General features: G+C 30.8%; 2 protein-coding genes across 3 annotated transcripts; both read right to left on the reverse strand.

The window, feature by feature from the left end:
* Window positions 1-3,776: 3,776 nt before the first annotated feature.
* Window positions 3,777-4,701, reverse strand: LOC140888931 (uncharacterized). The gene is made up of 4 exons (XM_073296627.1): window positions 4,618-4,701; window positions 4,324-4,511; window positions 4,044-4,103; window positions 3,777-3,896 (listed from the first exon to the last, which is right to left on the reverse strand). Coding segments are annotated over exons 1-4 (369 nt in total). The 5' UTR covers window positions 4,619-4,701.
* A 4,895-nt stretch (window positions 4,702-9,596) lies between these two features.
* LOC140891120 (WEB family protein At2g38370-like) lies at window positions 9,597-12,435 on the reverse strand. Of its 2 annotated transcripts, none has more exons than XM_073299432.1 (2): window positions 12,151-12,435; window positions 9,597-11,435 (listed from the first exon to the last, which is right to left on the reverse strand). In XM_073299432.1, the coding sequence occupies exons 1-2, from the start codon at window positions 12,331-12,333 to the stop codon at window positions 9,912-9,914; spliced, it is 1,707 nt and encodes a 568-aa protein (XP_073155533.1). In that variant the 5' UTR covers window positions 12,334-12,435; the 3' UTR covers window positions 9,597-9,911. The 2 variants fall into 2 exon arrangements, with proteins under 2 accessions (XP_073155533.1, XP_073155532.1); XM_073299431.1 differs by having other exon boundaries at window positions 12,145-12,435.
* Window positions 12,436-14,800: the final 2,365 nt, after the last annotated feature.

The following is a 14,800-nucleotide window of genomic DNA, read 5'->3' on the forward strand; positions in this document are numbered from 1 at the left end:
ATGCATGTATTTATTTGAAGCGTTATTTTTTTAAAAAAAATTTACATTTTGAATGTGATAGTATGATAAAAGGTGTTTTTGAGATACACGATCGTTACCAAAAATATAAAAATGGTGTAGACTATATATTTATTATAAACATGTCTAATAGAGATAATTATTACAAGCTAACATATTTTTTTTTTCAAAATTAAAACTTGAGCAAGTAACAATATTTAAAAGCGTGTTCTAACTTCTAACTAAAGTATTTCACGCTCGAATTTTATATTTTTCTTAAAATTCCAATCAAACATATTTTTGTATTTTCTAATCCAAGAATTTTAAATCTGTCTGTTGGTAAACAATTCTTTAAATCAAAATAAGAGTTATAAGACATTTTAAAATGATTCAATTTCGATAGAAACGTTTAGAGTTTCATTGAATCATTTTACATGCATCTTCAAAGAATCATAACACGTTGCTTATATCTATGATTTTTTATTTGTTTAGTAATTATCTATACTATTTATATTATTATATTATAATAATTTCAACTCTTATATTAACCGTCCAAATTTTCTCTAACATCCTTATCTCTTTTTATCTCTATCTCATTTTTCAAATTTCATCATTTATAAATTCTTATTAAATTATCTACATAATTTTTTACAATTTCTCTATAATTTATATCAAAACTCTCATATTTTTCCACGGTGAAATTTTTTTATATTTTTAAAAATAATTAAATTATCGAGTACGTGAAAATCACGTGACACATTCGCTGGTTTATATAAAGTATAAATAGTTTTTCCCTGTTTAATTTTAAATTTTTAGCAAAAATAATTTTAATTTCTTGATATTTTTTTCCCTTCTCACCTCATCGTGGCACCAAATGGTCTGGAGCGCCCCAAATCCCATCGAAAACCAATATCTACAGAATGAATAAACATCACTGTCGGACAATATTTTTTCTGGAAACTACGATCAAATATTTTGTGAGACGGTTAAGATTAATTAATTTAGTTCACATTTACAATACAGATTATTAATATATTTGATAAAAAATAATATTTTTTAATCGATAACTCAAATAAGATATTTGTCTCAAAAAAATAACCCGTAATGCATAAAAAATTTGGTTGTTTGTGATTTTGTGTACCATTGACTCGTTAGTTTTATCAAGGCAAAAACAAAAACGAGAACTTAGATAATTTATTAGTTGGTGATTGGTGAACCACTTATATGACTTGGGGGAAAAAAGAAAAAGAAGATGTTAGAACTTCGATAAAATCTTAAATTAAAGTCTAAGTTGTGATGTTTAGCGAAAACGGCATTTCTTTCATATGCGTATAGAATAAGTTTTATTAAATGTCAAATAAGACAATATATCAAATTAAATATGACCCCGATTTTTATAACCGTCGGTGTCATTGATATTCGAGGATTCCAGAACTGAATCGCTTCGATTCAATTTGAATTGAAATTTATGACCAATTTAGATACATAAGTTGTAACTTAAAAAATAGCTGAAATAGTTCAGTTTTTTTAAGTGCTTTTATAAATATATATATAAAAAAACAGAAGCAGTTTTGACGTTTGGATAAATGTCAAAAATTGTTTTTATTTAAATTTTTAAATAGAATTAAAAGTAGAAACAGAAGCTGAAGTCGAAAAGCCAGAAATTCTAATTTCTAAAAAATTATTTTGTTAAGTGTTTTTTTAAAACAGCTTTTCTAACTAAACACTTCATTTCTTAAGAAAATCATTTTTAAAAAATGCTTTTTTTTTGAGTTAGCTTCTATAACCAAACACAGCCTTGTTAAACTTTTAATTTAAGGAAAAAAAATAGCATGAATAATAAGGCTAACTAAAATTAATAATTTGAAAATTATAATACAAAATTGTTATAAATATATGTTTATTTAAAAAAAAATTAAAGTCAAGGATTTAAATTGAAGTTGGATAAATTAAATTTTCCGAGAACTTAAAATTTAAGATTAATTCACCGACTCCCAAAAAAAAAAAAAAAAAAGGAAAAACCTTCTACGTCAGGCTAATTTAATTATGGTTTTGAGTCACTAATGTGATATTGATGTTTTGTTCCAAATGAACGGTCCCCGTAAATAGCTTTGACAAACAGAATGAATCATCACTAAAAATCATCCTTGTTTTAATCAATTAGTTTACGACAATCGCATTTAGGTGTAAGAATGGGCAACTTGATGATTACCCCACCAGGAAACAACACACCACTGCAATTATATTTGCTGGAACCATTTTTGGTTTATTATGTGGCGTAGAAGAAGCACGAGGCTTCAAGAAATATCTTTCGTGAAAAAAAATGCTTTGGAATCGTCGTTTATTTTTATGAGACGAGTCTTCAACTCAATCAACATATTAAAAAATATTATTTTTTAATAAAGATATAGACTCTTTTCATAAATATAAAATATGATACTTTCTCACAAAAGACCTACTCGTTTACAATTTTTCGATTCATATGAATATGATCATATAATACTAATAATATCGCAATAAGAAATGTTCATGACAGAGACGGAGCTAGAGGGGGCGGTGGGGTTGCCGGCCCCTCAAATTTTTCCAAATTTTTTTGTTTGTATATATATATATCATTATGTAATTAATTAAATAAATACTAATTAAAACTCTTTATCTAATTTCGCCCCTTTTAATTTTAAAAATTTATTAATATTTTTAATTTTATTTAAAAAAATGAGCTCTTACTATATTTGTGAGATTAATGAATCTTTTTCATTAATGGAAAAAAATAAACACAAAAAGCCACATAATATGAATTACGTGCATTTGCAAAAATTTTGAAACAAATGTATTCGATAATTAACAAATAAAAATAGTTACCTATAAATAAGCATTTAGATTTTTATTTTGATTTCTTGCATAATCAACAAATTTCGAGTGTATCAAATTACTAAAATTATAATTACTATGAACTAATAATTTAGTATGTCATGGATATATTAATTAGATTTATTTAATTGCTTCGATTTTTATTATAAATATAGAACGTGACTATTTAGCTTTTATTGTAATTAAATATGAGTTTATCAAACGAAGTAAAAAATTTGTGTTTATAACATCTATTTGTTAATGTTGCACTTATACATATTTTGTTCAAAATTTTATAATTAATTAATTAATCACTACTTAGTTTAAAATTGTATAAAAATTTCATAATTAAATAATCACTACTTAGTTTGAAATTGTATAAAAAAATCGAGCATAATAAATTATATAAATATAATATACATGTAAATAAAAAAAATATATAGAATTTTAATTTTTAATCTACATTTTAAATATTTTCTTTGTAGTGATTAAAATTTTAATTTTAATATTTTAAATATTGAAAAACTTTGAAATAGTTCTAACTCTTACGTAATTCAATATGAAAACATGTTTGATTTTTCTATTAAATTTCACTATTATAAGAAATTCATTTTTTTTTTCAAAATTATAAAAAACTTTTCTCAATGATATCATTTAAAAATTATTTATTTATATTGTTATGTATTATATATATTTTAATTTTTTTTAATAATCAAGCATTTCATAATACTAAATTGGCCCCCTCACATAAAAATCTCAGATCCGTCCCATGGTTCATATATAACATGATCGACTAATGATTGATTTACGGGATATTTACTGGCACACAGTTTTTACAAGTTACGGTTAATGAACGAAGATTTGAACACATCATATGCAAACATACTAGATACTGGATCTGCGTAGGTTGTAATATGGACGACGATTCTTCATTTAAATGTGAATGTTACTGGAGTTAAATTACAAGCATGCAATATGGTGCACAGTTCTTTAGTTTCCAGCAACCGCTGAGCATACACCAGAGTGTACTGAGTCACCAAACTCTTGCACTGCAAATTCAAATTCAAATTCAAATACAAGTTTAAATCAAACATAATAAAATGCGTACCAATTTGATTTAGAGAACCATGATGCATATATGAGATGCGCGTTAGGGGTATGGAGTACGCCTCGCAAAAATATGGTTAGTTGGTTACCTTGTTGATATTTTTTCCAGTAGAACCACATGCCTTCATAAGCAGCTTAACTATCTCTAACTGAAATAAAATAAACAGAAGTTGAGATTCCGGCAGCCGAGTTAGTTCATGATGTAAGCCAGGTGAATTCATCACAATATGATCAATGAGTCATTGGATATATAATAATAGTATAAACTATTCAAATACTATGAACCAGAAAAGCTAGCACCAAGAATCTGAAAAAATAAGAACTTCATGTTTACTATTTACTAATCTGTAGCCCAAGTGTGTTAGTTACCTCAGTGTCAGGATCCTTCAGCTTCTCTAAGGCCTCTGTAATAACACAATGACATAAATCACATTTGTCCTTGGAAACATACTGAGAAACGGATGCGTTTTTTCTGCAAAGGTCGACTTTCTGGCACAAATATGTAGGTTTCGATCTGAGATTAGTAAAGGGGCATAGAAGTCCACCAACACTATGCACTGCAAAGACAAAATTACCAAAGATGGACTTGAAGTGTCAGGAACGATCAATCTACCAGAAAAAAAATACAAATATTGTGGCATCGAAAGAGACATTTCGCCGTACTTGAGGTGGAGTTCTAAATATAATGACTTCACCCCAAGATCATTGCCACACACAATGATGTGGCTAGCCAAATTTATCAAATACCTCCTTCTTGAATGGATGTATTTTAGTGCAAGCTTGGTGAAGGATACTGATGATCTCTGTTTGAGTTATGTTCTCTGCGAGATATTTAAGGGCTTCAGAAGCTAATTTTTTGCACAAAGTACACAGATCTTCCTTCTTTCTGAATTCTTCCATATGTTGAGTGTCTTCCAGTGACTGCAGATATGCTGGCCGGGGAATAGGCCCAAGTACTGCAATTTTAGCAGAAATCGCGACTACAAAAGAAAAGGAAATAATGGATAGAAATACCTGAATTAAGTGTACTTTCTCAAGCAAAATGGTTGGCAGTAAGGTCTCTAGCATAAGAGCACCAGCAGCTGCTGACTATGACTAAACATATGAGCACCCACCCTCGCGTCCATGCTGCAGAATGATACATAAATCTAAGGTTGTGTTGAAGGATTTGAAATCAATGAATTTCGATTATAATTTTAGTGTTAACAATGTAAAATAGAAAAATCTCAAATTCATAGCTTAATTATTTACACATTACTTAGATGGAGTAAAAAGGATTTTAAATCACCACTTTATTGGATGAACTTGAAATCCATCACAACTACCATGAATTACTATATAAACATAAAAAAAGTGGATTTGATGTTTGTGGTGCTAATTCTCTAAACAACAAAAATGCATTTGAAATCCATGGATTTGAAATACTTCAATCCAAGCGAAGCCTAAAACTCAGAATGATATTTTGAAAAGAAACAAAGGCGGGGGCGCCTTAAAAAGTTGCAATTAAGATGTAAATGAACCGAACTGTTCGCGAGCTATTCGGAGCTCGGCTCGTGAAAAAGCTCGTTCGGGCTCGTTCGTTAAGCTTATTGAGCCGAGCCCGAGCATAATTTTGAGCTCAAAAATTTTAACGAGCCGAGCCCGAGCTTAAGGATATTCTGCTCGTTAGCTCGCGAACATGTTCGTTAATAGGCTCGAAAGCTCGAGCTCGAGCTCGAGCTCGAGCTCGGCTCGTTTAGGTGGCTCATTAGCTCGGGCTTGGACTCGGCTCGTTTAATCGCTCGTTAGCTCGGCTCGTTTAATGGCTTGTTAGCTCGGCTCGTTTAGTGGCTCGTCAGATCGGGCTCGAGCTCGGCTCGTTTAGTGGCTTGCGAGCTCGGGCTTGGACTTGAGATTGGATCGTTTAGTGGCTCGTCAGCTTGAGCTCAGGTTCTGGATCGGGCTCGACTCATTTTTTTGGCTTGTGAAAATATATTAATTTATATAGTTTCTCGAACTCGGCTGGTTTAGTTATTTATATGCTCATTGAGTAAATTTAAATCTATAATATTTTAAAAATTAAATTAAATATTCCTAGAAAAACTTGTTTTTTTAAAATAATAAAATTTTGATTTGTATTTGAAATTTATATCAAAGTATTGATATGATATAATAAATTTATTTGTTTTTAAAATATTATTGTAAAAATTATTAATATTGTTTTTACATATATATGCACACGAAACATTTGTTTGAAATTATAAAATTGTGATAACATCATATCGAATTTTCAATTTTAAAACAAAAATTAGTATATTGTAATAAATAGAAAATTGCTGATAAGTGATAACATCTAATCAAATATAAAATAAAATTTTTATATTAGCATATATTTCATTTATATAAATGTTCACGATATGGAGACACAAAATTAATTGAAATAAAAAATTAGTTATAATATTCGATCAAATTTCAAATTGTGAAACCAAATTCATAATTTCATTACAGATAGAATTTATGGATATTTTCACATATATATGGATACAAAAAAGTTAAGTGTAATTAAAAAATAATGATAACATTGAATCAAATTTAAAATTTTTATAGAAAAAATAGATACATTATTATGCATCTATATCGTTTGTGAATATTTTTGCACACAAAAACTAGTTAAAATAAAAAATAGTGACAATATTATATCAAATTTTGAACCAAAAAACATATATTTGATTATGTTTATTTCTTTTATTGGTAATTACGTTTTAGTAATAATTATATATATATATATATATATATATATATATATATATATATATATATATATATATATTTATATATAAATTTGGTATCGTACGGACAACAATCTTAAGCACTTACATGGACAACAACTGATGTAACACTTTGCACATTCAATCAGTTATTGTTACATGAGTTGTTAACCACCTAGGTGTCTATGATTGTCAAGTAAAAATTTAAGGTAGAACTCAAAATATCTTAAATTTTAATATTAAATAATATTTTTTTTATTTTAGATTATAATTTTATGACATACTTCGGGTTATATTAACAAAATAATACAACCCTAATCAAATAAAAGGTATATAGGTTTATAATTTATATTGTATTTAGTAATTTTGTTTACAAAAATACATGTATATAGCCATGAAAATACAAGAACAATTTTTTTCATTCATTTTATACATTTTTTTTAATGATATTATTATCTATGTGAAGAAAAAATTAGGTATATATAATTGAGTTGAAAAGTTTATGATATAAATCATATCACACATTGGTATAATTAAATCATTATATATAATTAAAAGAATTTATGGAATAATAATATCATTTCATTGATATAGGTAATAAAAATAAGCTTATCAATTATCAAACAAATTATAAAACCAAATTTTATTATGATTAAAACTTAAAAGTTAAAACTATGAATTCACTCTTGTTAAATAATATGATGTTTATATGTGATCATTAGAATTATTATGTAGAATGATGTTTTAAAACTATGTCACCATATAGGTGTCCATAAATTTGTGGTAGGCTGAAGTTTTTGTTAAAATATTTTCAAAACTTAATTTAATATTTTCAAAAATTTAGTTACAGACAACGACTTAATACATCATTTGCTAATGGAATAACTCTTCAAAAACAACAACTTATTTTCAGAAATTGTTTTTCATAATTATAATAATTACCGATACGTTAGATACATACAAAATTATAAACATGTCGTAATTTAAAATTACCGATAATTATAACAACTAATTAAAATTATCGATATTTATAACAACTAATTAAAATTACAAACGTATTTTAAAAAATGATCGTCGCATTCAATTTTCTGCTTGCTTATATTACTTTGTGATACTAACTTTATTTTTTATATTGCATGATGATTTTTAATTTTTATTAGAGATGATGTTGCGAAGAATGTTGGTTGCAGGATGTATTTAATTTTTATTGGAGATGCAGTTTGCACTTTTCTAATGGTTTTTCTAATTTGGGTTTTTTATGTACAATGTAATGATGTTATATTGTTATTGTGTATCGTTGTAGTGGACTGTTGCATATGACATACATTTGATAATTAATTTTATAGTTTTATTTATGTTTGTCATTTTTATTTTTTTAAGAAAAAATTAATTTTAGTTTATATAAAGATTTATATTTTGTATTTAAACTTCACGAGCTCGAAAACGAGCTCGAGCCCGAGACCAAGCCCACTTAACGAGCCAAAATACGAGCTTGCTTAACGAGCCAACGAGCTTGAAAACGAGCTCGTTTAACGAGCCAAACTCTAGCCAGGCTCGTTTCATATGATAAATGAGCCGAGCCCGAGCCCGAGCCGAGCCGAGCCGAGCCGAGCCCGAGCTTACAAATTCAATAAACGAGCCGAGCTTTATTACCAAAGCTCGGCTGGAGCTCGAGCCGAGCTCGAGCCTCCACATATACCAAACGAGCCGAGCCCGAGCCTGATACTATTCGGCTCGGCTCGGCTCGTTTACATCCCTTAGGCACATCAAAACAAATTATGCGTATAATATGTTAAACATCCATGACACAAATGCATGGAAGTAAACTATTTTCACAGAACCAAGTCGTTTACGAGCTAGCTAAGAGGCCAAGCTAAACATTAGTTAAACTTCGTTTCTGTTGCAAGCAGCTTAAGTTGATTGCGCATGGGCTCAGCTAAGATCCTTCACGCACCTAAAATACAAGCGAAACAAATTATACTTGTGTCCTCATTACTTTTGCTTCGAACCCTTTTGCAATTGGATTGGAGTGTTTCAACTTTCAATGATCATTGGAGTCTATCTCACTGCATGATATGTCATACTATTTCACAACTCATTCTAGAGCAGTACTGAATTATAATAAATACCACATCAGTGCCTCAAAACTATGGCGAAACACATTAAAAGTCCTCATGGCAGTAACCAAACTTACAAGGAAATCCGTGGATTGTTCATGAAGCACGAGAAAAATAATATTCCTATTACAAATTTATCAAATCCAATTAAAAGAAATGATAAGACGACTATCTTCTTACAACCAGCAGAATTACAAAATCTTTTGTTGGAAAACATAAACAAGCTCAATCGAACTCGTAGATCACAACTAAAACATGCACCCTGCAATGAATTTAACAGATAAGAAACCAAGAACAAAGAAGACTCTTCCGCGAATTACTACGTAGGAATTCTAAAACACACTCACACAAGGAGTTAAAGAAAAGATGTATCTTTCCTTCAAGTGATGAGCAACATCAAGAGCCCCTTTACTTCCTATATAAGCTTAAAAAGAAGTTTCGAATCATTGTGGAAATGATGTATCTTTCGAGTGTCCTGTGGCTGTAGACTTCCCTTCCAAAAAAATAAAGAGAAAAAGAAGTCTGACATTTAGACTCTTTGGCTGACACTTGACACATTTAAGGCTTGAACCATGAATAGATCAGATTGCTATTTGCTATTATAATATACTAGAGATGGCAATTTTGTTGTCAAATAAAAGAAGATAAGGACGGATGGATGTGACCATATGCGATAATTACATATCCATTGCGTGTATTATCTGGTGATGAATGCAAAATCGTTAATATTGCAGTAATATTTGTGGTATACAACACAAATATTGGACCCAATTCGGAGTTGACCCCAAAACCAAGCAAGATAATCTGGCCAAATATATATTTGTTAATACAAGTTGTTTGCAAGAACCGGCTATTTTCGACCCAACTTGGCACTTTGCAAACACGATAATTATGTTATCAAAGTACATATTTAGATTGTCCCACAACACTAATTCGTGACAAATACCTATACACAACGAAAGTACTAGGAACACAGCGTTTTGCTGATGATCCAGCAAAGTTCATCTTACGAGCTGCGACACATCAAGATTGTACTTTGTTTCTTTTTCGTTTTTTTACTTTGCTTCGACATGAGGATCCAGCAAAGTTCATCTTACGAGCTGCGACACATCAAGATTGCACTTTGTTTCTTTTTTGTCTTTTTACTTTGCTTCGACATGAGCAGGGTGATATGACCGAAACTGAACTTCTTTCTCTTTGCTGGAAGTCCATTGTTCTCTTTACCAGCTGCTGCTTTCTCAGCAGAGAGTGGAACAGTATTAGGTTTACTGCTAAGCATTTGTCCCAGTGACATTCTGCGCTTCCCCGTGTTCCTTTCTGCTCGTACCCCATTTTCGTAATCTTCAGTTAGAAGCAGTTTCCTGCTCAATATTTGCCCGATCGACAGAGTTGGCTTCAGGACTGGTTTTAGCTCATCATCATCCACAAGATTCGGATAGTTTACGTCCAGCATGTGAGATTCTTTGCAGTGTAGGGATGAATGGGAGTTCTTAAATTTAGTAGAGTTATGAACAGAACGTCGATTCTGACCACGATCGGATCTCCATTTACGAAGGGCCTCTTCCACTACCAGTTTACCTCTATTTGCTGCTTCAACCCTGCTCAATGCTTCTTCCAGAGCCTTTTTGCTGATTTTAACTTCTTCAGTTGCTTCTTCCACCTTTTTTAAGATGTACGAGTTTGATAGATTTGCTTCATCTACTCTAAGCATTGCATCCATTTCCGTATCCTGACAAGCTTCCTTTGCATCTCGAGCTCTGGAGATCAAGGTTGAGTATTCCTCAAAAGTCAGTGTCACCCCTTCAGATTTCTGTTCAGAAGCACTGGATAGAGCTTTTATTTCTGCAAGAGCCACAGCTTCAGCAGCTCTGGCTGCTTCCTTCATCGTGTTCGCAGCAACCAACTTGATCTGAGCAGTCTTGATCGCATCCTTTGTCTGTTCAATCTCCGATAGTGCTCTCAAAACTTCCGATCTTGCAATGTTTCCAACATTCTTAAATTGTTCGGTCTCCGAACTTAGCCTTTGAAGCTCCCTCGTGACAACATCTGGCGGATGAGACGAACCATCTTGGACTTCAGAATCCTGGGACATCTCAAGCTTCTGTTTTGTTTGGTTTAGCTCATCTTCGAGAAATGAAATTTTGGAGGTATTGGAAGACAATCTTTGACGAGTCTTCTCAAGCAACATTCTTTCTGTCTCAATTTTGTTGTTGTACAAATTAACCATGGCTCGAATATCTGAAAGATCGGTAGTAGTCCTTGTTAAGTTCATCTTAGCCTGTTTCAGCTCCATTAGAATAATCCCAGGGGATGCAGAGGCACACAGGCCCAAATGATCATTTTCATCGGGATGCTCACTCGTATTTCTTTCCAGATTTTCCTTATCTGCTGTTTTAACATCAAAACTCATGCTGTTATTCTGCGAATTTTCGTTCGTGGAGACATTAACTTGCAAATCCTCTTTCTGCAACTTCAACTTTAATTCTTCAATGATCAATTTAGTAGTTTCCAACTCTTTTAAAACATCAAGTGTCTCCCGCTCCTTAGTAATCAATTCTCTCTCCATTTGCGCTGCATGCTCCTCCACTTTGACAATGTCAACCATCTGGTTATCATTCTGTCAATGACGATATCCGTTAAAAAGTATCAAAACAGCAAAAAATTAGTCAGCTAATGCACATCATGATAAAACAAATTTGGGTGGCTCGTCTTATCATTCAGGCAGATAGATCTCCAATCAGATTAGCAATAAAGGTTTAGACTTCAGATGAAATAAATGAACATTCTTTGCCCTTCATCTGGCAAACGTTCCCCAAATTTCAAAAGCAGACCAGATTAAAAAATAAGGAACAACTAGAACATCTAATAAATAGTTGTAAGTTGACACTTTCAATTATAACCAGAAACAGCCGATAATTTCAATCTCTTCTTCTTTGCAAAATAGGCAGAGTGCAAGTGTTTACACAAGAACCTTATTCACATGAAAGAACAGAATTACCCCAAATCATGTTAACTTAAACCACAATCCACAAACAAAATGCAATAATCTGGAGATAATTTATGACCATTTGAGGTTTTATGCACAATTAAAACTCAAAAGATGAAATCTTGGCTTAAATTCAAGACTTCAGAACTCTACTCGCTAAAACAAGAAAAACATAAAAAGGAACCAAAATGACCAAAAGAAGGAAAGTGACACTACAAATTGCAACACTATCACACCATTATCTCATAACATACATATCACCAGATAACAAAAACACTAAAATAAATAATCGGCAAACGAAAAAAAATTAACAAGAAACACACAATGCATTTGTACGTACACATGCAACCTGGGACGCACTCTTCGGGGAAATGGGTTTCCAGAAGGCCATCCCTCCAAACCGGCTCGCCGCCTCTTTCACCGACTCAAACGGCGCAGACGTGTCGATTTCAGCCCTCTCGGGACCGAGTTCTGTCTCAGGGTTCATCTCCGGAACCAGCTCAAGATTTTCCGGACTTTGCTCAGCCATTCCAAGAAAGAAGAGAAACCTTAACTGTGGAATTGGAGACGAAAGTTCATTGGAAAGAGTGGAGCTGAGCAAGAAGAAGAAAGTGGGTAACGTTCACTTAATGTTGAGCTGTGTCAAAAGGAGACACACACTGCAACGTTTGGATTCTTTTATTAAGCAATTATTATTAATCTTATTACCAAGATTCTTTATTTTGCTACTCTACGAAAATTCACCTGTCTACCAAGTTTTTTTTATAATATGAATTTTTTATTTAGATTATTTATAAAAAATATTATTTTAGTTTTTATTGTAAGTACAAGTAGAGTAAATGTATCTGTCACGATTATATGGTTTTTTTTACATATATTAGAAATTATTATAAAAAGTAAATTATATATAAATTATTCTGAACTATCTCAGTACAAAAAATTTCAGCAACAATAAAAATTTTAATAAAATAGACCACACATGAAATTACATGGAGTGAGACCTATATTCTTTTCTCAAAAAAGAATTGTGCAAAAGCAGCTGGCCTAACACATGAATTCAAATGGATCCCCCGCCTGGCCCAATTTACGAAACAAAACTTTAATAATTTCAAACTTTTCTAAATGCAAAGTTAGGCGCTTTGTTTTTTTTTTTTTTTTGGATTGCGAAAAATAAAGAAAAGACTCGAATTCGGGTTTTCGTCAATTGATGGATATGTAAGATCAATTGGACTATCAGTCATATCTCACAGGTAGACTTTTTAAGTGTTATTTATGCACTGGATTTATCAGTTTGTGCAAATCAATTGCGAACAAAAGTTTATGTATGTAACTAATATCATAACTATTTGGCAATTTAAAATATTATGATACACCCATGAATAGCTAAGCGAGTATCTGGAGTATGTTATTTGATGTTGTATATAGGTAGTGTCCATATTTTAACATCAATGGCCAAATTATGATGCAGTTTATCGGTAGTGTTCATGTGTTACAACTGAGATATTCGATTGTTAGATCTAATATTCGGATATTGCCTGATTAGCATTGAATAAAACGAGTGTCAATATTATGATGTTTTTAGTTTTTTTTTTTGACATCAAAGGTTGACAGATATTTAATAGATTTTTTTTTTGGATTAAATAGAATATTTCGTCAATAAATGAAACATGTATATTTTAATATTTTAATGAGTTATCGACTTGCTTATAAATATATATTTTGTAAATGTAATTTATTGAATTTAAATCCATTATTGATAGGATATAGCTAGATATATATACCCACACATATATATCATCAATTTAATTTCACTTGGACTTAAATTCATCAAAACAAGTCAGTACAGCCGAAATCATATGTTTGAATTCCATTTTTTTCCCAAACAAATCCTAAACATTCGGCCGCAAATTAATTGATACAACAATCTCGGCCAAATTATGTATCAATGTTGTCATAAAAGCTCAAGGTACATAGAATTGTTTCACTGGTTATCACTTCTCTAAAAACGTAACCTTCACAAACACGATGAGTTAACAACGTCGTCCATGATTTTGTCCCTCTTAAGGGTTTTGCATCAATTTATAGTTTATACATAGATAAACATGTCTACGTATATTAACAAATCAAAATGAGCATTTCTAAAGCTTACAAGACCTAGGAAAATATATTGATATTAATGTTCGAATCTTCATGTATAAAATCTTAACTTTAATTTATACGAATTCATTGATATTGTGCACGTACTGTATAAACCTTTAGTGTAAAGAAATACATTGGGAGAGATCAAATTCGCACATATTCTTTTTGTTTTTTTTTTGGACCGAACCCATTTAACAAAATGAGCCGAACTGATTTTGTAACAAAATATCACACCGAAATTAAATGATCAATGATGAATATATCATATATGTCCCTTATACATGTGGGATTTTGAGATGTGACGACACGTGGCCAAAATGTAGTTAATCATGCATTTAATTTATTAATCTAATTAATCATGTGAACGAATTAATTATAAAGTTCCGACCAATTAATAGGTAGCGTTGGATACGTGTCCTAAACAATTGTCAGTTGTGCTTGTGCAATTAATATATGATATAATACATAACTACCAAACTTTGGTTCCCTAATTATACTAAGCACTCCTCTTAATAAAATTTATGGGATTTTTGCATTATACATATTCGATATTCATCAAGTGCAAAAATTACAATACGTAATGGAGGTAAGTGTCAAATCCTTTAGGCTTTAAACATATATAGGGCATGTGAATGCAAAAAACCCTAAAATTTATTCAACAAATCAAGTGTTTATCATGCAGATGACAAAATGCGGAATATAAATAACACTCTTTTTTTATTTTTTTCCTTTTTATTCCTGAAGTTAAATAACAACACTCTTGTTAATGTAATATTAAATATCAGAAATCCTTACTTATATTGTATTATATATCTTTAATTGACTATGTTATTATTAATTATGATATTTTGAAAATA

Source organism: Henckelia pumila, chromosome 3 (assembly GCF_033568475.1).
Source record: "Henckelia pumila isolate YLH828 chromosome 3, ASM3356847v2, whole genome shotgun sequence".
Classification (NCBI taxonomy): Eukaryota; Viridiplantae; Streptophyta; class Magnoliopsida; order Lamiales; family Gesneriaceae; genus Henckelia; species Henckelia pumila.

What these genes read in the sequence shown, in the direction of transcription:
- LOC140888931 (XM_073296627.1), bottom strand. An exon ending in TGAAGGATCCTGACACTGAG is followed by an intron (nt 4,104 to 4,323) that starts GTAACTAACACA and finishes ATTTTATTTCAG; the next exon opens with TTAGAGATAGTTAAGCTGCT. An exon ending in CTGGAAAAAATATCAACAAG is followed by an intron (nt 3,897 to 4,043) that starts GTAACCAACTAA and finishes TTGAATTTGCAG; the next exon opens with TGCAAGAGTTTGGTGACTCA.
- LOC140891120 (XM_073299431.1), bottom strand. Translation starts at nt 12,333, where the DNA reads ATGGCTGAGCAAAGTCCGGAAAATCTTGAGCTGGTTCCGGAGATGAAC. An exon ending in GTGCGTCCCAGGTTGCATGT is followed by an intron (nt 11,436 to 12,144) that starts GTACGTACAAAT and finishes CGTCATTGACAG; the next exon opens with AATGATAACCAGATGGTTGA.